The sequence below is a fragment of the Aedes aegypti genome, chromosome 2, assembly GCF_002204515.2.
Source record: "Aedes aegypti strain LVP_AGWG chromosome 2, AaegL5.0 Primary Assembly, whole genome shotgun sequence".
Classification (NCBI taxonomy): Eukaryota; Metazoa; Arthropoda; class Insecta; order Diptera; family Culicidae; genus Aedes; species Aedes aegypti.
The window spans coordinates 455,224,473-455,247,216 of NC_035108.1; the positions used below are offsets into that span (position 1 = coordinate 455,224,473).

General features: G+C 36.1%; 1 protein-coding gene across 1 annotated transcript in view; it reads left to right on the forward strand.

Moving 5' to 3' along the window:
- Positions 1-11,945, forward strand: part of LOC5570858 (ATP-binding cassette sub-family G member 4) — a 52,208-nt gene extending 40,263 nt beyond the window's left edge. Inside the window, exons 7-9 of the mRNA XM_001653314.2 lie at positions 70-225; positions 11,198-11,403; positions 11,469-11,945. Coding sequence (XP_001653364.2) covers positions 70-225; positions 11,198-11,403; positions 11,469-11,610 — 504 coding nt within the window. The 3' untranslated portion in view covers positions 11,611-11,945. The remainder of the gene's footprint in view (positions 1-69; positions 226-11,197; positions 11,404-11,468) is intronic.
- The last annotated feature ends 10,799 nt before the right edge of the window (positions 11,946-22,744 follow it).

Genomic DNA, 22,744 nt, shown 5'->3' on the forward strand with positions numbered 1-22,744 from the left:
GTGAGTTGCATGCTTTGTGTTTCCATTGTGAATCGTCGTTTAATTGAATTTGTTTTTTTTTTTCGACAGTTCTTCTGCTGTATGTTGTTTACTTGTATCATTTACTTCATGAGTGGTCAACCGATGGAATGGTTCCGATTCGGAATGTTCTTCACGATCAGTTTCCTCATCGTGCTCATAGCGCAGAGCATCGGACTTGCAATTGGTGCCTGGTTCAATGTAGTGGTAAGTGATGATTTATTGTAATTGATACTTATAAGTAATGCACTCTGACCTCCTCTTAACCCTCTAATACCCAACCCCGCCTTTAGACGGGGTACACTTTGCAAATTTGTGTATTTTTTTGTAGCTCGAAAATAAAAATGATTTTATTTTTGGCTTAAACCTTGACTCATAACACGCATATTAGGGAAGTTCTTTATGACTTTTCAAACGTTTTTGTATTTTTGAAAAATGTTTGAAAAATTGTATTCTTGTATAACCTATAAATGCCTGGGGTTAATTTAACGTGTAATATAAAAAATCGTATCTCTATTATTTTCTACAATCAACCTATCACAGAAAAAGAGCCTGATGGTGTTGAAATAATTTCAAATCTGTTTTTCCGTTAAAACATTCTTAGAAAAAAAAAATAAAAAATTAATATTTTCTAAAGTACCGTAAAAATGTGATTTTTTATTATTGTCAAAAATCAGTACTCAGGAGAGGCTTCAAGAAAAAATAAAAAAGAATAGGGATGTTCAAAAATAAAAATTATAAAAATCAAAAACCAAAATTCACAGATTTGCGAATAAAAATAAATCATTGCCCAAAACGTGTTTAGAACGATTTTCGATAACGAAAAATGATATTTAGATCGAAAATAAAAATTTGGGTATTAGTGGGTTAAGACTCTTAAAAAGAATCGATCGTATAAAAATGATTATGAAAATGTTTTTAAAAAAAGGCAACGGATAGTCGTCAAAATACTAATCCAGGATGTTCAGTTTAGTTGAAGCATGTGAAGCAAACTCTGGTCTAAGATTCTATTAGACACTATTCGATTGTCATTGTCATAATTATATGGTGGTGTTACATTGAAACACCAGTATATATTAATTTACGATGTAGAATGTTCACCAAAATTGAAGCAGGTGGGCCATGCCATACGGTCTACCGAGGCAAAAATGTTAATGTAGCTGGCAACACTGCCTAATAATAATTATGGAAGGTTCAGAATCCCAGACAGTGGTGGAAAGCGTCAATGTAAATAGAGAGTGTCGCGCAACTTTAAGGGGGCTGGATTCGTCATTGATTTCGGAATTTTCAAAAGCAGTTTTTTCGTTCAAAATCAAAAAAAAAAATTCATTAAAAATGTGTTCACTGCATTCTATTCTCCAACCGAAACACAGTGAATACATTTTCGTCGAAAAATTTTAAGTTTTGAACACAAAAACTGTGCTTGAAGTTTTGATGATGATGATGATTATGATGTCGGAGTGTTGAACTTTAAGGACATTATAAAAGGAAGCCACATAAAAAATGCATGAGTGCTGGTAAAGTAAACTTTTTCCCATATAGTGATTGTATTTGTAAGAACAAGAATCATGTTACAGATAACACCATAAGAACAAACTGTCAAAGTTTGTTTTGATTAGCTAGCTAAATGGCAGTGTTGCGGTAAGCTCACACTGAATGTTCTTAATCTTGACTTTTATCCGGATTTATTCCTATATATTGAAATGGAAAAAAATCATTGTTTTAATTTTTGAAGCACAATGTCTCGGAAATACGGCAAAAATATGTGATTTGTATAAATTATTTAGAAACAATTCCGGCCCCACTGCTGGAAAAGTCACTAATACTACCACACAACATGACTTCTTATAGTCACCGCCGCAAGTGTTTACTCTCCGTAAAAGTGAAATTGGAATTGGAAAAATAAAGGCAGTTCAACGCGATTTGCAAGGTTTTTTCGGTATTTTAATGAAAGTTATAGAAAATTTAGATGTGCGCGGTTGTAGTGATTACATTTCTATCGATTTTTACGTTAAAACTATGTGTAAAAATACAGTGAGAATTTTGCTGCTAAATTGATGCCATCAAGAATGGAGGAAGAAGCTGAAAGAAATGGAAACTGTGCATGGTTTGAAAAATGCACGAGCTACGTCTCCTGATTACAATTGTGCACCAAACTTAGTTTCAGTGGGTAGAATATAACCATGTGTGCCAGATATAGCACTTTCGAATCACAATCTAAAGATAAGAACCGTAAAATTCGATTCACAAGTTTGCATATTTTTGTCCAAACCAAATGTATGGCAAGAGGGGTGGAAAGGAGGGCAAGTGCGATAGGTGCCATGTTAGACGCCATTTCTGGCCTTGCTTTATAATGTCCTTAACATAGATACTTCCCTTACTATCATTGGACGGTGAGACAATGACAAACTTCAAATTCACTTTCATTTTTCCGTCGCTACGGCTTGTGAGGGAATCGTAAACTAGAGAATTTTTAGCTCATTATCTTGTGTTATTGTTGTTTATATTGCTGGAATCATGGATAGATGTTCACTTTACTTATTAAACACATTTACTTCCCAAAATTCTCCGAAATGAGATAGAAATGTTAATAGTTGAACAAAATTTAAATTGCTCTCGCGAGAGCTCCATCATAGCTACATGACGAAATGAGCTCATGAAATATAGCTTCGTCTAGTGACAGTGAAAAGACTCGTTTCGTCAGTGTCGCAAGCTGATCATGATTCTTAACAACCCCGATACCAAATTTTTAGCAATGTAGGAATAAATTTTCACTTTTATCTAGGTAAGTTTTCATGCAGCAACAAAATTTTGAAGCATTCGGCAACAACTTCATGGAAGATCGATAAGGTTCAGTATTTCAAATTTCCTGCAATTTTGTACACCGGAATCTTTAGCAAAATTGTACTAGGAATTTTGCGTTATCCATTGTTTTGAAATTTCGAAATGTCACAATCAATCTTCCAACATGCAGCATCTGTAGCGGACACCATCCAATCACATAACACCTTGAGAATCTACTTTTGTCTGACTGAGGTGTTTCAATATGTACAAATCAGCTCAGCCATGGCTCACACAACTCACATGTGATGATGACTCCAGCCAGGGCTGGATTTACAAATGTGGTGCCAATGTCTTGTGGGGGCCCTTTTCCCAGAAAAACAACAATATAATAATTTATTTGATAATTACCTTCTAGAACAACGATTTGTGGAAAATGTTCTGAACGAAAATCTTGGTGATTTTAATAGATGAAGAAATTACCGGATAAAATCCTAGAGGACTTAAGACTTCCTTGAAAGATATCAAAAGAATCTTATATCTAGAAGAATTCCTGATGGAATCTGTTAGGTGATTTTTATAGTTATCTTTGAAAAATATTAGGTTAATCGCGTGAGACAGTGGCCCGGGAAGTAGGTAGGACAGGTAGGACAAAAACAAAAACACCTGAGTAGGACAGTCAAACGATTTTCTTACCCATGATTCAACAAAAAATAATACAAGATTAGCAGATCAGCAGAACAAGATTTATAAAAATATTTTGAGTAGATTATGGAGATTTTTCGAAGGTTTTTTTTTGCAGAACTGTTGAAGAAATTCCAGTGAAATATTCGATGGAATTTCTGTGCTATAAAACTTTTCAAGCATCTTTAGATTGTATTGAAATTTTTAGCGATTAGTTGGGTCACTTCGGTTCCAAGAAAAAAAAAACTACTCGAATTCACAAATTCATTGTTATTGTTCATTCATTTGTTATCTAGAAAAAAATGAGGAAATTAGCACAACCTCACTGATTATATATGAATAAAGGATATTCATATTTTGTTTTTAATATGACTGATAGCAAAAGTTGATCCAATGAATGATCCTAAAGACAGGACTGGTAGTAGGTTTGCTTTTTAGAAACATGGTGCCTTTTTTAATACAAGTATCTGAAAGTTTTTAATTTTTGTAGAAGGTCTCTAAAGTATCTTTATGGATAAAAAATTAGGTGGTCTTCCCTTACCTCCAGTAATTTCCTCAGAAGTTACTTTCATTTCTTCCAAAACTTATCTAGAATTTCCTCCAGATATTTATTCACTAATCCTTCAACCGAATTTTCCAGTTGTTACTCTAGAATATCTTCCAATGATTTCTACAGAATTTCGAAGGAATCTACAAAGGTCTAGGGTAGATGTACCAATAGTGGAGGTACTAAGCACGATTGAATTTTATTAAAAAGCATAAATTCAAGAAGCGAAAATCATGTACATGGTAATGTTGTAACGGGAAGTAATGACCATTGACTTAATCAGAAAAATGATTTCTTCACAGTTATCCACGGCATATCAGTGAAAAATAATACCTCCACTATTGGTACACTGTTCCTTTAGTTGCGGTATATTTTTAATTTGTGTTCCTATAGTTGCGGTATCCGTTGTTTTCTTATGGGATCCTCTACTATAGGAACACTTTACCACAACTATTGGTACAAGCAAGAACAGTTTTAGTAATTTTAGTGATATTTCATCAGTTTTAAAGCAATTTAAACGCTCTTCTCAACTATTCCGTGTATCAACAAGCCAATACGTCGATTGGCAGTGTCGGTTCTGTGGCTAATGGAATAAAGTCAGTGAAAACGGTACTACCGCAACTAAAGGAACACCCACAACATAGAGAAACAGACGTAACACTTAGAACAAATCGCGATCAAAATCATAGTCGCAAAAACATGTACGCCCAATGCTAAAAATACTGTAGTTGGCCGATGGGCCAACAGGTGGCGGTAGTGTGTAAACGTCAAACACGAACAAAAACGACGCGAGCGCTGCGGGTGGTCGATTCACCACCTACCATATATTCGAATCGATCAGGAAAAAGTTGGTCGATGGACATCGATGAGAGTGTGACGTCTGTTTGTGTGTGCCCGCAACTAAGGGAACACTGACTCTAGAACATTTTTCAAGCATCTTTAGATTGTTTTGAAAACTTTAGCGATTAGCCGGGTCACTTCGGTTCAAAGAAAAAAAAACTACACAAATTTACAAATTGATTTTTATTGTTAATTCATATTTTATCTAGAAATAGATAAGGAAATTAGAACAACCTCACTGATTATATATGAATATAAAGGATATTCATATTTTGTTTTTAATATGAATAATAGCAAAAGTTGATCCAATGAATGATCCTAAAGACAGGACTGGTAGTAGGTTTGCTTTTTAGAAACATGGTCCCTTTTTTTAATACCAGAGTCTGAAAAGTTTTTAATTTTTGTAAGTAGAAGGTCTCTAAAGTATCTTTATGGATCAAAAATTAGTTGGTTTTCCCTTACCTTCAGTAATTTCCTCAGGTGTTACTTTGCTTTCTTCCAAAACTTATCTAGAATTTCCTTCAGATATTTATTTACTAATCCTTCAACCGAATTTTCCAGTTCCAGTCTGCCATAAAAATAACTCCACCCCAAGTAACACCAAATACATCTTTTTGTGCAGCATTAACGATATATTGAAGCTCTATATGAGTATTATATAACATCTTGTGTTATATATGAGCTATAGTACAGTATTTGAAAAACATGTCATGCAAAATCATGAATTAGAAATAAAACAAACGGTCTAGGTATTCAGGAGCGTAATATAACTTTTTTAAGATTTAAACCGCACATGTTTACGTTATCAAAACGTATGTGCCAAAAAATATTTTGAACTAGTTTTCAATAACATTCAAACACCATGAAGATGCATTAACATCAGGCAAGTTGTTCATTTTGACCCGGGCCTATGACGATCAAAGTATTGAACTTTAATTTTTAAGATGACAAAAAGACAATTTTCAGCTGGTATAAACTTTACAAACCATTTTACACCTATCAAAGTGGAGGCTATCTTAGCACTTCGCACGACTTTTCCACATTTTTACAATCAGACATACGATGCCACAAAAATTTGATGAAAATTTAAAAAAAGTTTTCACCGGGTCTCGAACACGTGAACTTTGGATTCAGCAGTCAACTATTTATCACTACACCACCAAGTAATGCATAGTGGAGCCGAGATTGTTCACCAATATAAATGCAAGCATTCTATACAGTAGCACATGCTCTGTTATTCTTTGAAGTCCATCGTCATTACAGCTAAGCTACAGCGATAATCGATGCTATTCGAGATTGACATATGATGTGTTACAACAGTATTATAATCCTATTGAAAAACATCTTGTGGTGAAATACAGTCATAGTAAGGTTTGATGATTACAAGTTACATCACAACGTTCAATCAAAAAAACATATGTTTCTGATGCGTATTGAATACGTTGATTATACAAGTATATTACTTCATTACCTTTCTTGAAAATGAGATGCTAAGTAAAACGTCAGTAGCGCACTATGAACACACGTTTGAGCCAACTTGATGGTTTGAGATGTATGCATGTTATTTTTACGTCTTAAATATGTTGTTCAAACTAACTATACAAGAGCTTCAGTTGCCACGTGGCACGTACGAATGCAAAGTAAAAATTTGCCGCGGACAACATTGACGGTCCAAAAAATTTCCACGGCGTATTATACAAAGTCGTTTGATTTATGCTGTCCGAATGGTAATTTGAGAAGTGAGCGCAATAAACACATTGTGATTATCCACAAGTAGTGTGTTATTCAGGGTAGTTCGATTGATATTAATGTGAATGTTACTTAGTAACATGATGTTTATAGAAAGTTTAGAATATTTAATCGATAAACATCCGAACATTTTTTGACGGCACTGCAGGCTTTGTGAGGAAGACGCCATATTGTGTTACTGATATTGGGAATTGATCCGCTGAAAAATTCTATGATGGCACACATATTTTAAGGATGCCGCACACAGTTTGAGTACACTATTGGGAATCAACAGAAGAAAAGTTAATTATCACCATAAGCAATTCGTGAAGAGAAAAAAAACAATTACTTTCATTATTTTGATTTTGTTTCGAACTGATGCTATCAAAACAAAAATAGATGTAATTTGTAAAACAATACATCTTCTTAGCTTCAATATAACAAGTAAGTATTCGTGATGCTATGTAATACATCTTTAACACATAATTGTATGTTCTAATGATGTATTGGGAAACATCTTCTATGACATGAAAGATGTTTTATAAGCCGCCATTTTTTGCGCTGTTTGTGTAAGTGTACAAAATAAAGTTATCCATATTCACCACAAAACATACCAATTTGTATGAATCACTTACTTGGGACCCCTTACCCCTTCCCGCCTGAACTGACGTAGACGCAGTGGTATATACGATCTACCGTGGGAGCCAGTTCAATGCATCATCAACTCCTTCCCCTTCCCCTCATTGGTCTGCATTCTGACGTGGTAGGCACCATTGTTGCCTAAAAATAGAAGATTACCAGCACTTATACACTGAGGGTGTCTGTTAATCCCAAGCAGAACCACAGACCATCTGGTTGGTTCCTTGTGCAAGTGCAGCTGATCTGGCGACACTGGAGTAGCAACCACGGGCGGCCAATCAAGCTCAAGTTCAAGCTCAAGCTTAAGCTCAAATTCTTAAAGATTTTTTGGCATAATTTGGATGATTTTTGAAATAATCTTCAGCGAAACTTCTATTCTGTGGTTCTCCTTGGCAAAATTCAGAATGAAACAAGATTTTTGGAGAATTTTTTAGAAAATAATCATTAAATTAACTCCTATAGAAATTACCAGAGAAATTTCTGAACATTTGATCACAAGCCTGAAAAAAACATCTAATGAAATTCCTAGATAAAATCATGAAAAAACACATACATAATACTTGTTATAATGGCACGAGGAATTATGAAAACAGACTTAGATCTCAAAGAAATGTCCGCTCTGATGATTTGAAGAATTTAATTCTTATCTCCTGGTTCCTATTTGGTTTCGTTTTGTTTTCTTGGCTTCCTATTTTTAAGGCATTTAGTTGCTACCAGCACTGTAAAGAAAAAAGTCTTGGGCGACTGGCATGAAAATGAGGGGGTTAGAAACAAGATGGTGCCAATGACAAAAACCTAGTTTAGAGAAAATCTACTCTGATGTTTTTACAGATTTCTTTTTTCATTCTATACAAATTGGAGTCAAAAAATAAGCCAGTGGTTTGAGAATTATGTTTTTCTGTTGAACGAACGGAAAAACCATCTTAAAATATCGTTAGAACGCTTGAAAACAGTAGAATTTCCTCATTCAATGTCTCTTCACCCCTTTGCGTTTGAGCCTTTCAATATTGTTATTTTCTTAGCTTCACTGTGCACAAAATATTTGCCAACGTTTGTCCTAACCATGATTTCGAACGTGGATGCGCCTCTGACGTGAGATATCCGAAACAAAATTCTTGGAGGAATTCTACGGGAACTACCTAATGAACTCCTGGAGAAATCTTCGGAATAATCTATGATTCTTTGTGAAATGCCTAGGTTCTCACGAAATTTCTGGAGAAAATTAAAAATTAAAAAACATACAGAAATGAGGAGACGGGCCTGGGGTAGTGGTTAGAACTAACACCTCACACGCCGAGGATCAATTCTTACCTCTGAAATGCCCACTGCCACTGTTCAGAATATGAGTCTCGTTCGGAATTTGAGACAAAATGGTACAGGTCAGACTCGATTATCCGGGATTTGATTATCCGGAATTTTAGACTCGATTATCCGGAATATATTCTTTTATATTCTTGTTTTTCAGTTTTTATGCATAATTTTTATATAATTTAGTATTTCAATATACTGCCGTTCTACGCATATTTGTCCCGCGGTCCATAAGGTTTGCATAGAACATAGGACTTGTAGGCGTAGAAGGGCAGTATACAGTATGAATGGTTTAGCAGTTTTGGACGTAGGTAAGAAAAGAGGGGTTCGAATTTTTTTATGTATGCCAGTTTAAAAATTAATTTTCTTCTCATGATCCTTTAGGTTCTTAGGAATAATTTCTGGCTACGCCACTGCATCATATAAATAAAACAACGAAAAATAATATTTAAGTTCTTTTATCGCAGATTTTAATTTCTCTTTTAGTGATTCGATTATCTGTAGTGAAAAAAAAATCGATACTCCAGATAATCGAGAGCCTCAAAATCCAATTCCTCGATTCTCTCTTATGAAGTTCATCGTGATCTAGAGCAGTTTAAAGCCATTTCCAGTTGGTGCATGCAAGTGAATATAAAGTCCAAGGGGGTCTTCTGGGAAGAGGGGATCAAAATTTCGTTTCAACTGACACGTGTGCAGAATTTTTAAAAAAAATTTCACCTTCCATTTCAATCAAATAATCCTTATAGATCTCCCATTCACCTTTCTACCTTTCGGTGTTTTCGGCATTTCGGTACCGTAAATTCGAAGCAAATTGAACATTATTCAGAATTGGGATATTTACAATTATTCGGATTGTCTAATCATGTATTAATGCAGTTAATCCTATATTTCAGAAACGAATTTAGCAGTGTTGCCAGCTGCAGTTTAGTGTATCGTCAATGGGACAATTTTTTGTCTTTAACTTCAGGAAAGTTTTAGGCTCTCTCTCGTTCTTTGTTGAACAATCAGATTAGTTGTCTCGTATATAGTTTGATATATTGCAATTCCAGGACCATTGTATTGCAATTTTTATGATTTATCCGCGTAAATATGCCAACTGCGTCTAATGACTACCGCTTCTGCATTATAAGCAGAAGGTCATGGGTTCAATCTCTGGCAGTGTCCCTTTCCTCGTACTTAAAAGTTGTATCTTTGACTTGCTTCTATCTTCCACTCTTAATATATCACAGTTCATTGCATTTGCTAGAACCAGAGACGTACAAAAAACCGTTTCCCTACGCTTCCACTCTGCACCATTATAGCACGCCTTTCCTTTCGCATGGTTTATAGGCAGCAATCAGCAATCCTCTCTGCCATGAAATTATCTCTCCTACACCTGCCCGCATGAATTGACGTTGATGCAGGGGTATATCCGGTCTTGTGTTGGCTAAATGAATCATCAATTCCTCCCCCTTTCCCTTATTGGGCTGCATTTTTACGTGGCAGGCGCTTTTGTTACAGAAGATCACCAGCACCTCAGTGTATGGGTGTCTATTAGTCCCAAGCAGGCATCTGGTTGGTTCTTTGTGTAAGTGCAGCTGACCTGGCGATACTGGAGTAGCAACTACGGGTGGCCAATCAAAATCAAGTTCAAGCTCAAATTTATCCGTGAAAATGTGGCAACTACTATAAGAATTTGTCATCATTTACCCTGAATGGCAGTAAAGCTGCATGGTCTCATATATAATTTTACATTTCCTAAACATTTGAATTTTACGTTATGTAATGCTTTCAGATTGAATTGCGATGAACCTGAGCCTATATTCATATACGAACAGTATTGCCTGATTTCATACTAGCTTTTTTGTACTTTATACGATTTTGATTAGTAGCTGTTACGACTTTGTTATCTTGTTCCTCTCCTTCTTCTTGGCATTACCGTCCCCACTAGGGCAAAACCTGCTTCTCAGCTTAGTGTTCTTATGAGCACTTCCACAGTTGTTAACTGACAGCTTTCTTTGCCTAAGTTGCCATTTTCGCGGTCGCATATCGATGATACTTTATGCCCAGGGAAGTCAAGGAAATTTCCATTACGAAAAGATCCTGGACCTACCGGAAATCGAGCCCAGGCACCTTCAGCATGGCTTTACTTCGTAGCCGCGAAGTCTAACCACTCGGCTAAGGAAGGTCCCAGGTTATTAAGTTGTGGTTTCGAATTAAAAAAAATCGAATCACATGGAACAGAGTTGCCATCTCACGACAAAACAAATGTATAATTTACAGCAACTCTCTACAGGAGGTCTTAAAATGTCTCCACAAACTGAACATCATGACCGTTTGATATGAGATCATGTGAAAATATTGAGTACCTATATTAGACGATCGTAATCTGAATTCCGGTCGTAAAGAGAGGTTGAAGTGTAGTTCATGGGAATGAAATCCCTGTGGCAACAAATAAGTTTTTTTTTCAATCCCACGAGATTGTTTGACAGAAATTTTCTGCAATGAATCAATCCATCCAATCAATTAGTAAATAGCAAGTAAAAATCCCGTTATCAACCATTGAAACTAGTAATGCTCATGATTACTTATCTCAACGATTTGCAAAATTAGCGTTTCCCATATCATCTACTGAGATTCATTGATTTGTTATGATTTCCCTTTCCATTTCAGAATGGCACGTTCCTCGGCCCCGTGTTGTCTATCCCGATGATGATGTTCGCCGGCTTCGGAGTTACACTGCGCGATCTGCCGAGCTACCTCAAATGGGGATCGCACATCTCTTATCTACGGTACGGCTTGGAGGGCTACGTCAACGCGATCTACGGCGAAAACCGAGCGACCTTGGACTGCGAGCTGAAACCATACTGCCACTACAGGTGAAATCACCTTACCCCTTTGATCACCTGTACACAATCTAATCTAACTGAAATGGTTTTTGCAGGTACCCGGCCAAGTTCCTCTCGGAGATCTCGATGGAGGGAGACCAGTTCTGGAAGGACGTCTACGCCCTGACGGGAACGCTGGTTCTGGTTCGATTGCTGTGCTACTTTGCCCTCCGATGGAAAGTGATTGCCGTGCGATAGAGAGATAAGATAGTTTCATTCCAATTCCCACCCCTCAAAAGACTTTCAACATGTTGCTCTAGATAATTGTAAATTTATTGGAAAGCACGGTTAGGACGTGGAGGAATGCGGAAAGTTTGTGCCAAAAAGAGAACAGAATTGCCAAAATTAGACACGAAATGCACAAAATGCGGTTCACTTGTATTGTGTATATAGGTAACAATATCGATTCCAGATAGTGCTAGTGATATTTATTTGCGTAAGAAGATTTTACCGATGATTGTATATTTTTATAGGTTCATAGTGCAATATATTTTGAAGATGTAATATATTCAAATAAAAACTTAAAGAGCAAAGAATCCTTCTTTCATTTTCACTTTTCCATCCATCCATTTTCAGATTCATAAGATCACAATAAATTTTTAAACATTTTCAATTGGGTTAACCGTTCATTGAGTGATCAAGACGATGAGGTGTTTAACCCGTATAAGCTTGTTTAAAGGCAAAAATACCGTGACCGTTCCCAACTCTGTGCACTCGTCCTGACCTGAACCAAAGAAAACAGCCAAAGCTTTCTTTACACGCCAAGGGTGAACGCAAAAAAGACGTAGCTTTTACTCGTTTTATATTTTGGTTAAGATTTTATAAAACTAAGTTAATTACGTATTCTGCAAATCATATGATAAGTCCGATTATTTTGAGAGTTATATTTAATGGCATTCAGTAACACTAACTATCACGGATTAAATTATAGATAAAACTCACTTCACTTAGTAAACTTCTATGTTAAAGACATGCCACGATTCACTGTTATAAAGAAGTTATCGAGTGCGCAGAGTTAGGAACATTAGGTAATGCGCAGACTGCAAAAAATGAGTGCGCAGAGTTAGAAACACGGAGACTCTTGAGAAGATTTGAAAATTCGCAATAAAAATCATAACTTAGTTAACCTTTTATATTTTTCGATTGTACATAAGATCAATAAGAATTTCCTCCTAAAATTTCTGAGTACTGTTTTTTGTTTTAAATTGAAGCTGATGGAAATTTGAAAAGCCTCAAGTGCACAGGCTGGGGTGCTTTCACGGTACTAAAATTCTCACCATTCAGGGAATACTTAACAGCGAATTCCATACCATGACCCCACGATGGATCAGTTAGAGTCAAATTCAACTTATTGAATTCAATAAAATCGCATAAAAAACATAAAATTTCATTGCTAAAGCATGAATCGTATCGTTTAAAACTGGAGCTTCAGATAGTAAACTAAATGGTCTGTAATATTAACTCAGAATTGCATGAAAATTAAAAACTCTACCAGTTTCTGAAAACACTATTATTGATAAATTTTCATATTATGGATCGAATTGTGACATATGATGGATCAGTGTGCAATCAAGAAATTTTCTTCTCAATGCATTTGTATTGCAGTGATTCGGAGAAAGTTAACAATGTTTCACATCTTATCGCAAAAAAATAAAAGAGTTGGAGGTGGATACAAAAGCAAACAGTAGGGAAAGGAATTAGACATGGATCAATAAAGAAATACCTAGAGGCTTTTCAGATAGTTCACATTTTTAAGAAACCACGCTTTGACCATTCTATAGGCCTTTTCATGTGACAGGTCCGTCTATGCATTTGTTTACATCGGTGGAGGACCGGTGCATACACGAGGCTGTCATTGTCATAGAAGAACTGTCAAAGAGCTTCCCGATCAGCTGTTTTGGAACGTCATGTGAATTGGCCTATAATCAATGAGAATATATACCAAGGTGTGGAAGAAGAAGCAATGGCTAAGTATTAGTAATGAGAAAAAACGTAAACAAAAATAACTACGTCACTAATTTACACGGCTTTTTATGGGAGCTCACTCGCTTGTAGTTGTGAAACATTTTGCACCGTACACGGATGTCACGCACACTAAATGTCTTTTCCACACCTCGGTATATATTCTCATTGGCCTATAATGATAGTTTTCATTGTTTTCAAGCATATTAAATCTCGTGATACACTAACACGTCAATACGAAGTCTTTCTTTTACGCAAACTCAATTGTATCACTTTTTACGAAGTAAACTCAATTTACGTTACTTTTTTTACGAAGTGTATAGACATGTGTTTATGTGGGAAATTATGTTATCGAATGACCTCCGGTTGAGGAAAATCGTTGGTAACCCATGCAATATGGGCATTTTCGGAACGGGCACGGAATGGAATGACTAAAATCGTTGTCCGACGCCATTTTATAATTCAAGTCGGCGACCTCCGGTTGGAGTATATCATTGAAAACCCATGCAATACGGGTATTCTCGAAACAAGCACGACGAGGAGATAACGAAAATCGGGTTTTGGGACAAAACGTCGAAGAGACAAAAGGTCGAAAGCAGCTATTTTTCTTGCGAAAGTTTCTAGGGCTAGCGTTGCTAAGGGGAAAAATGGTTGCGATGCGAATGGTGTTCGAAATAGCTAAACTTTCAATTTCCATCATAGTTAGCATTGAGAAAAAAATTCAGTAAAATGTCAATTTCACATCCACTTTTGACCAGAGAAGAAGCAGTGAAGCAATTCAAGAAGCAAATTCGCCGCACCTTTTTATGCTTATAACGGACAATGAAGAGAACCGCATTAACAATGTATGGTGCACAGGGGCAAATAAAAACTGGCGGGGCAAGATGAAATGCAAAAGTTTTGAACATGATTTCTATAGATTTGAGTTGGTGTTTCTTCCCTTAAAGTGTGTTTCATTTGTTAAATTGATGTTCACGTATCTAAAATTTTTATCTTCATTAAATTTCACTATGATACCTTGCCATTTCATCTTGTTTAAATATTTTTTTTCAATTTGTGAATATTTTACTCATTTTTTCGTTGTTGATAAATTATTAATTTGTATGACACACTCATTCTTTGAAAAAACATTTGATATCAATTCTATCATGTTTATAATTGGATGTTTGATAATTAATGAATTCTTCGTTCTTTTAAGAAATACTCGTTCTTATATCGAATAGGTACAATTGAATCGATTTTAGAATTTCGATGATAACATCGAAATTTAGATGATAACATCGGAAGAAAAGTATTTTGCACGGCCTTAACTGTTAAAACATCGTAAAGTGTTTGGATTTGAAGCAACGTTTTAATCGATTTTCTTCGCATTTATTATTAATTAAGTAGGGCAACGTTTTGCAAGAAAAACTCGTACGTTTTCTTTTCGACATACTGTACTTTCGACGACTTGTCTTTCGAAGTTTTGGCCATTCGACGTTTTGTCCTTTCGACGTTTTGGCATTCGACGTTTTGTCACCCAACCCGAAAATCGATGTCCAACGCCATTTTCAAATCCAAGATGGCGACCTTCGGTTCGATAAAATCGTGAGCAACTTATGCAATATGGGCATTTTCGGAAAGGGCACGAAGAGGGGATGGCGAAAATCGATGCCGACGCCATTTTGGAATCCAAAATGATGACCTCCGGTTTGGGAATCGTTGACAACACTTGCAATATGACGAAAATCGAAATCCGATGCCATTTTAAAATCCAAGGTAGTGCCTCCGGCTGGAGTATATAATTGAAAACCCATGCAATATGGGTATTCTCGGAACGGGCACGACGAGGGAATGACGAAATTCGATGTCCGACGCCATTTTGGAATCCAATTCACTAAGACCGAAATGTTTCTTGTAGGACCAAGAACATTCACACAATTAATACAACACAACGTTTACTCACATGAATGGTAGGGGTCTTTGGAGTATTTAAAAATGAATCTTAAATCACTCATTACGGTTGTTGATCCGAAGGCCTATATTCAATGGAGTCCGTGGAGGACTAAAAACATCAATACATAGCATAGCATAGCATTGACGACTCTTAAAATCGTGGGTGGCTGTACAATGCTCAACTCTATTGGTTTTGAGAAATCTATATGTAGTGTCGCAAAAAAACGTTTGGGATGAACGTCTTTCTCTACATAATAGAAATACACAAAATAAGCATCAGATTGTACACCTGGCCACGACCTTACAATCGCTAGGGGAAGGGAAGGAATTTTAGTTCAACGTCTACTTAAGACGATACACGGAACCGAAACTATCTTCATAGACGTCACGGGATAGGGAGATTGTGTTAGTAGGGTTGGGTGTATAGGAGGGTAAGCTCAATTCGACAATTTAGAGCATTATAAATAAATTATGGTAAAAAGTATATAAATATCAATTTCGAATTTACCTGATATATCCAAACCACAGATAAACAGACGTAAGACTGACAAAATTTCAATCGAGCACTCATTTAACGATCGATTCAAATTGACTATGTTACAAATCTCACTACCAGAGGCGCGCACATCGTTTTTCTTTGCGTTTGACATTTCCCACTACCGCCACCTGCCGGTCTTGTTGCACGAAACACCTTTTTGAGCAACATGCTCACCAGATGATGATGGTGTAAACTTGGGCGATGGATTTTGAAAAAAAATAAATCTAAGTGTTACGTCTGTTTGTCTGTGCTAAAACAATCGATATACCATTGATCACGCTTGTAGATCTTGATACCTATATTTGATGAAGTCTTTGGAGGACCTAGGACATCGGTACAATTTATAACAATACTCATTTTACTGATATGAACAGGTAAAAAAATATAAATAAAATATAAATAAAATATAAATAAAATATAAATAAAATATAAAAAAAACATCAAAGGACAAAACAAACGATTCTTCAAAATAAAACATGAAAATGATAAATTCTACCTAGAAATGATAAATTCATCTCCCCTAACTCAAGTAGAATCATATGCCCGAACTCCAAAGAGTTCTTGGAAGACCTTAACTTGCACACATTCTAACCCGATTAAGAACCAAATTTATCAATAATATGTTAATGATACTAAAATAGCACAATTTCTCTAAATAATAAGAATTATTTACATACAAGTAGACTCCAAAAGGTGAAACCTCGTTTTACGAACTAATCTCCCTAGTTTTTCGCACTGATTCAAATTACGCACCCTAGATCTAGTTCGTAAGTTATAGTGTAAACGGTTTTTGAATATTTGCGACTATTTTTCTATTCTTTTTCTTATGATGATAGTGTTGCTTACTACAGAAAACCTAGTTAGAGGAAAGTAAATGTAATGTTAAAATGAAAGTACAGTCACCCCACAGTTATGGATCAACTAAGGGTCATTTTTCAGAATAAACTACGATTAAAAAACATGATGAAGCTGTACATAATAAAATTAATATAGTTATTTCTGAATATAGTTGTTTCTGAGAATACACCTCAAAATACCCGGTTATTTACGAAAAAGTGTCGATTTCAATAGAAGTTGCTAACGATGTCCACCCCACAGATGTGGATCAGTGGGAGAGGAGGATCCGTATTATGGATCATATCGACTCATATTATGTATCAAAACACTATAACAGCAATTTATCTGCGAGATAAACGAATGGTGTGCTAGTGAAAGCATATGTTTTGGCGTTTGTTTCGGAATCGTCTTATGTTTGATTCATAACTGTGGTATGAGTTTCAATGCCCCACAGTTATGAATCAACGCATCTGGGAATACGCTTGATATTTTATTTCCTACGGACGGAAAAAATATGAATAAGCATATTACAATTGATTGTGATGCTGTACAGATTTATGGTTCACGTAGGTAAAATGTGTTCTGCGTACTTGCAACTCTATTTGATGAGATATTCCCGTTTTAATCCAAATCTGATCCATATCTGTGTGCTATCCATAACTGTAGGGTGACTGTAATAAAGGAATGAATCAATTTTCATTTGCAATCACGTCACAACTCCTATGGTTGGCAGTGTGGCAACCTATGGCGACATCTGTGTGTGGTTTTCACAAAACAACCGTTACTAGTGTTTCGCTTTCGTAATTCATAACGACTCAGAATGCTAATGCTGCGTTACGATTGCTAACGTTGAATAACGCTGTTAGAAGTGCATGCATAACCGTTAGAGAAAATTTTGCAAACGCTTTATACATTCAGAAAGTTTGTAATGCGATGCAGCTGGTTTCGCTGCACGTCTCACATAGTCAAAAGGGGAGCATCCATAAGGCACGTGGTCATTCTTGGGGAGAGGGGGCGTGTCTGGCCAATGACCACGTTTCACACAAATTTCGAAATGTTTATATGGGCAGAAGACTACGATGGGGGATGGTTCTGAAAATGAAGCTTATCTTTCTCAATGTTCATAAATCGAGAGCTCAAAATTTAAAAGTCCATAACGGTACCGGACACATCCCCACGGTCATCAGGAAAGGCAGAAATGTTGGTGAGACAATAATTGTTACTGGAAACCGAAGAATCTTCTGCAAAAACAGGGAAGCAGGGAATGTCTGGAAACTCGGTGCTGTGCCAAAACATGCGTGTCACTCGGAAATAAATTGTGCGTTTCCCAGTGAATCAAATTGTCATCAAAAAAGACGAAAAACAAACAACAAAGCAAGCTCGCTCACAACCGTTTGTCGCAACTGTTGCGGATAAGGACACAATCAAAAGCAAAATTGTCATGACAATCACAGAGCGCAACATTGTTGCAACCTTTTCAACTCGCGATTAATCAGTTATTTTAAACACAAAACCAAAGTTGTTTTATGGATGCTGTTTGATAATGTGTCAATGTTTACCAACACGGAGAAAGTTCTCGAAAATTGCAATGCGAAGCCTAGAAAATCGCTGCGCACGTGGTAATCAATCTTTGTCATATTCTGTTCAAGTGATGATAAACTGATGTTGTGGAATAATATTGTTGCAACATGAATAGGAGGTGACAATGTTTTTGTTGCTGCATGTTGGGTGACAATTGATTCACTGGAAAGTTTCCCATTCTTTGCGAGAAAACTCAAAGCAGGGTGCAGGGGACAATTTGTTTTTGTGCGAGACAAAGCAAATATCACTCTAGAATTTTTTAAAGCATACTTTTTAAAAGCGGACAAGCTCAATAAGTACGTTACAAAAACTTATAGGTGTGGATCTTAAATTATTTGATTAAGTCAGAAACATAACGTGGAGATGAAATATCAAGTTTGATTGTAAACATGTGACATCACTCCTATCGTACCAAATACCTTCCAGACCAGTAGATCATTTTTATTTCGCAAATCTGTTCGAGGTGGATAGAAATTACGTCGTCAAGTAGCTGTCAGTTTTCGGAATATATCACCGTGGTAGAACAGACATAAAAATTAGCAGAAATATAGAGAACCACTATCCGGTCACAACAATGCACATTGGTCCCAAAGCCATATCTAGGAAGACAAAAATGATTGCGCCTAAACCGTCAATTTTAGATATATGGTGTCTTCGGCAAAGTTTCTCCATATTTTTCAGACATTTTTTTCAGAGATGTGAAATTAGGGTGGCCCACATGGTTTACGAGATCAGCACATAAACTTTTTTGCTGACGCATTTAGGACCACACAATGTTCTACAATGTTTTAGAACAACCGATTCGGAGCAACTTTGCCGAAGAACCCAAATTTCTATCTCTTATGGTTCGCGAGTTATGATTTTTTTTAACAAAAAAGTTAGGGTGGTACTGAAAAATCAGTTTTTTCTCGATAACTTTTTATACGATAATTTCTCGCAAAAACTTTGTTCCGAGCACTTTTAGAACTTTTGATTGCGCAACTTTTTGCCAAAGAAACTACTGTTCTATCTCCTATGGTTACAGAGTTATCAGAAATTTTATTCGAAAAAATGGTTGTTTTCAAATGCCGATATCTCCGAAAGGCGCAAACGGATTTTCAATCTTTTGTCGGCATTAGAAAAAATATTTCTTTCTCTGTTTATGGTGAAAAAATTGTGAGGACGTTTTTTGTTTGAAAAGATTGATAGAATTTTGAAAATGATATGTTTTCAACCGAAAATTGTCCATAACTTGAAAAATATTCGAGATAGCCCTTTGGTGCCTTCAGCAAAAATGTGCAAAATTGAAAGTTCTGAAAGTGCTTCATACAAAGTATTCATAAGAAAATCATTGTTTTATGATATATTCACCATAAACCGAATTTTGTATGGTAAAAAAGAGCGAAAAAAGAGATATTTGCTGGAACAACCGGAATAACTGTATGTGAAGTCATTTTAAATTGAAATTATATGTAATGAAATAAGATCGATCACAGTAAGGGAAATGTTTGGAGTTAGGGAAAGTTAGTTGCTGAAGCAGTTTTAACAGTGATCCATGGAACATTAATCCATAAACGGTATCTTGTTATTTCACGCGACATAATGTTTGTTCAGCTAACCTATGCCGTGGTTGGTTATAAATTGCTACCGCTTCGGATTACTGAGCAGAAGGTCATGCATTCAATACCGGTTCCGTTCATTATATTATCAACCCCAAACGATAACAAAACGTATACTTTGAAGAATTCCTTCAAATTACCAAAACCTTACTTCCCGTGATATCCCCCATAGATATATAGAAGTATCTGCAATTGTTCTATCTGGGCATCCAACTTATCCCATTCAATTCAATCAATCCAATAAATCTGCTACAACGAATTAGTCAGGGCAGCATTCGCCTGTTGAAGAATGCATGAATCTTGAACAAGAGCCAGATATAAATCGCAAATATCTGTCTAAGGTAACGAACCAGAAGGTGGGCCTTGATCACTTGAAAACTGCTTCAGTAAATAATTTTACTTTTTTCAACTCCTTAGATTCCGCATACTATGATCGATATCAATACATGTGTATTCAATTTTAAATGACATACATACAGTTATTTCGATTGTTCTAGCAAATATCTCTTTTTTCGCTTTCTTTACCATATAAAATTTGGTTTATGGTGAATATATGTGTAAGCGTTGATTTTTCATGAATACCTTGTATGAAGCACAATCAGAACTTTCAATTTTGCACATTTTTGCTGAAGGCACCAAAGAGCTATCTCGAATATTTTACAAGTTATAGACAATTTTCGGTTAAAAACATATCATTTTCCAAATTTTGTCAATCTTTTCAAACAAAAAACGTCCTCACAGTTTTTTCACCATAAACAGAGAAAGAAATAATCTTTCTAATGCCGACAAAAGATTGAAAATCCGTTTGCGCTTTTCTGAGATATCGGCATTAGAAAACAACCATTTTTTCGAAGAAAATTTCTGATAATTCTGTAACCATAAGAGATAGAACAGTAGTTTCTTCAGCAAAAAGTTGCGCAATCAAAAGTTCTAAAAGTGCTCGGAACAAAGTTTTTGCGAGAAATTATCATATAAAATGTTATCAAGAAAAAACTGATTTTTCAGTACCACCCTAACTTTTTTGTTAAAAAAAATCATAACTCGCGAACCATAAGAGATAGAAATTTGGGTTCTTCGGCAAAGTTGCTCCAAATCGGTTGTTCTAAAACATTGTAGAACATTGTGTAGTCCTAAATGCGTCAGCAAAAAAGTTTATGTGCTGATCTCGTAAACCATGTGGGCCACCCTAATTTCACATCTCTGAAAAAAATGTCTGAAAAATATGGAGAAACTTTGCCGAAGATACCATATATCTAAAATTGACGGTTTAGGCGCAATCATTTTTGTCTTCCTAGATATGGCTCTGGGACCAATGTGCAATGGCGCTGACTCGTTCCCACAAGCGAATGAATTTGAGTGGAGACCAAATTTATGTTCGATAGCAGGGGTGAATAAAAACGCTTGAGTTTCGTATTAACTTTTGAACATGATGTATTCGCTTTGAAGGTTTGGACAATAATGACCTTCCTGGACTACTAGGATAGCTGATTGCTACAATAAACATAGTCGGTTACTATGCAATAAGCAGGCACAGGTACTGTTATGGTAAATGAAAAATCTATACCATTTAATTCCACCTGAGTTTGTATCCTTTGACAGATACAATTGAGGTTGAAATACGCGTATCTGTCAAAGAATACAAACTCTAGTGGAATTGAATTTGATTTTTCATTTAATACCTATATTCCACCAAGAAGCTCGAAGATTTATTACATTTAATATTATTGCTTAAACGAATGCAATAAATTATTATTGTTCTTTATATTTCTTTGCAAATATACTAGTTATTTACTGATTTCTTTTAATATGTATTTGCTTTGTTTAATACAATAAAAACTTGAAACCCGGGATACTGGTTATCCCGAAAATTCTGAAATCTCTGTTTTTTTTTTTATTTTACTTTTGAACGGGAACGGGCAATTTGACCTGAATTACAGAATGGATGTGATTGTGCAGTACATGCATTCTTAGTTCTCACATGATAAGTCACCAATTGATAAGATATCAATGCAACGCAATGTGTACGAGGCAGTCCATAAAGAGTGTAATTCGATAAAGGCCCAAACGCAATGATAGCGGAACGGTAACGGAATGCGGTACCGGTTCGCCAGGATGAATCACACCATCTCGCTGAGCTGACAACGAATGAAATTTAACTAACACTGAGTGGACAAGCTTGTTGTGGTTCGTGCTGGCGAACCGGTTCCGCTTTCCGTTGCCGTTCCGCTATCATTGCGTTTGGGCCTTTAGTTTAACCTTCATCCAGCCAACATACTTTTCACATGCAAAAACTACACTAAAATGTGCATAACTTTTTTGATTCTTGATGGATTTTGTTGAAATTTTCAGAACTTCCCGAAAAACTCTTCTAGTTTATGATCCAGGACACTTGGGAATATGGTCCACGTGGTTCCGGAGTTATTCCGGATTGTCTTGGGGTACCAAAATTGGCCACATCGTCCATTCAACGGATATCTCAAAACCCAGATGAGCTAGAAGGTTGATGTCTTCGGCAAAGTTGTTCAGCAAACTAAGGGCTACCCGTCAGTAACAATCTTAATTGGGAATTTATCCGCTAGGTGGCGCTAGTTACAAATTTTCTTCAATCTTCTATATCTCAAGATCCTGATGAGCTAGAAGGTTGGTGTCTTCGGCGAAGTTGTTCAGCAGACCCTAAGCTATCTGGCAGTAACAATCTTAATTGAGAATTTATCCGATAGGTGGCGCCAGTTACAATTTTTCTTCAATCTTCTATATCTCAAGATCCTGATGAGCTAGAAGGTTGGTGTCTTCGGTGAAGTTGTTCTGCAGACCCTAAGCTATTTGTCAGTAACAATCTTAATTGGGAATTTATCCGCTAGGTGGCGCTAGTAACAAATTT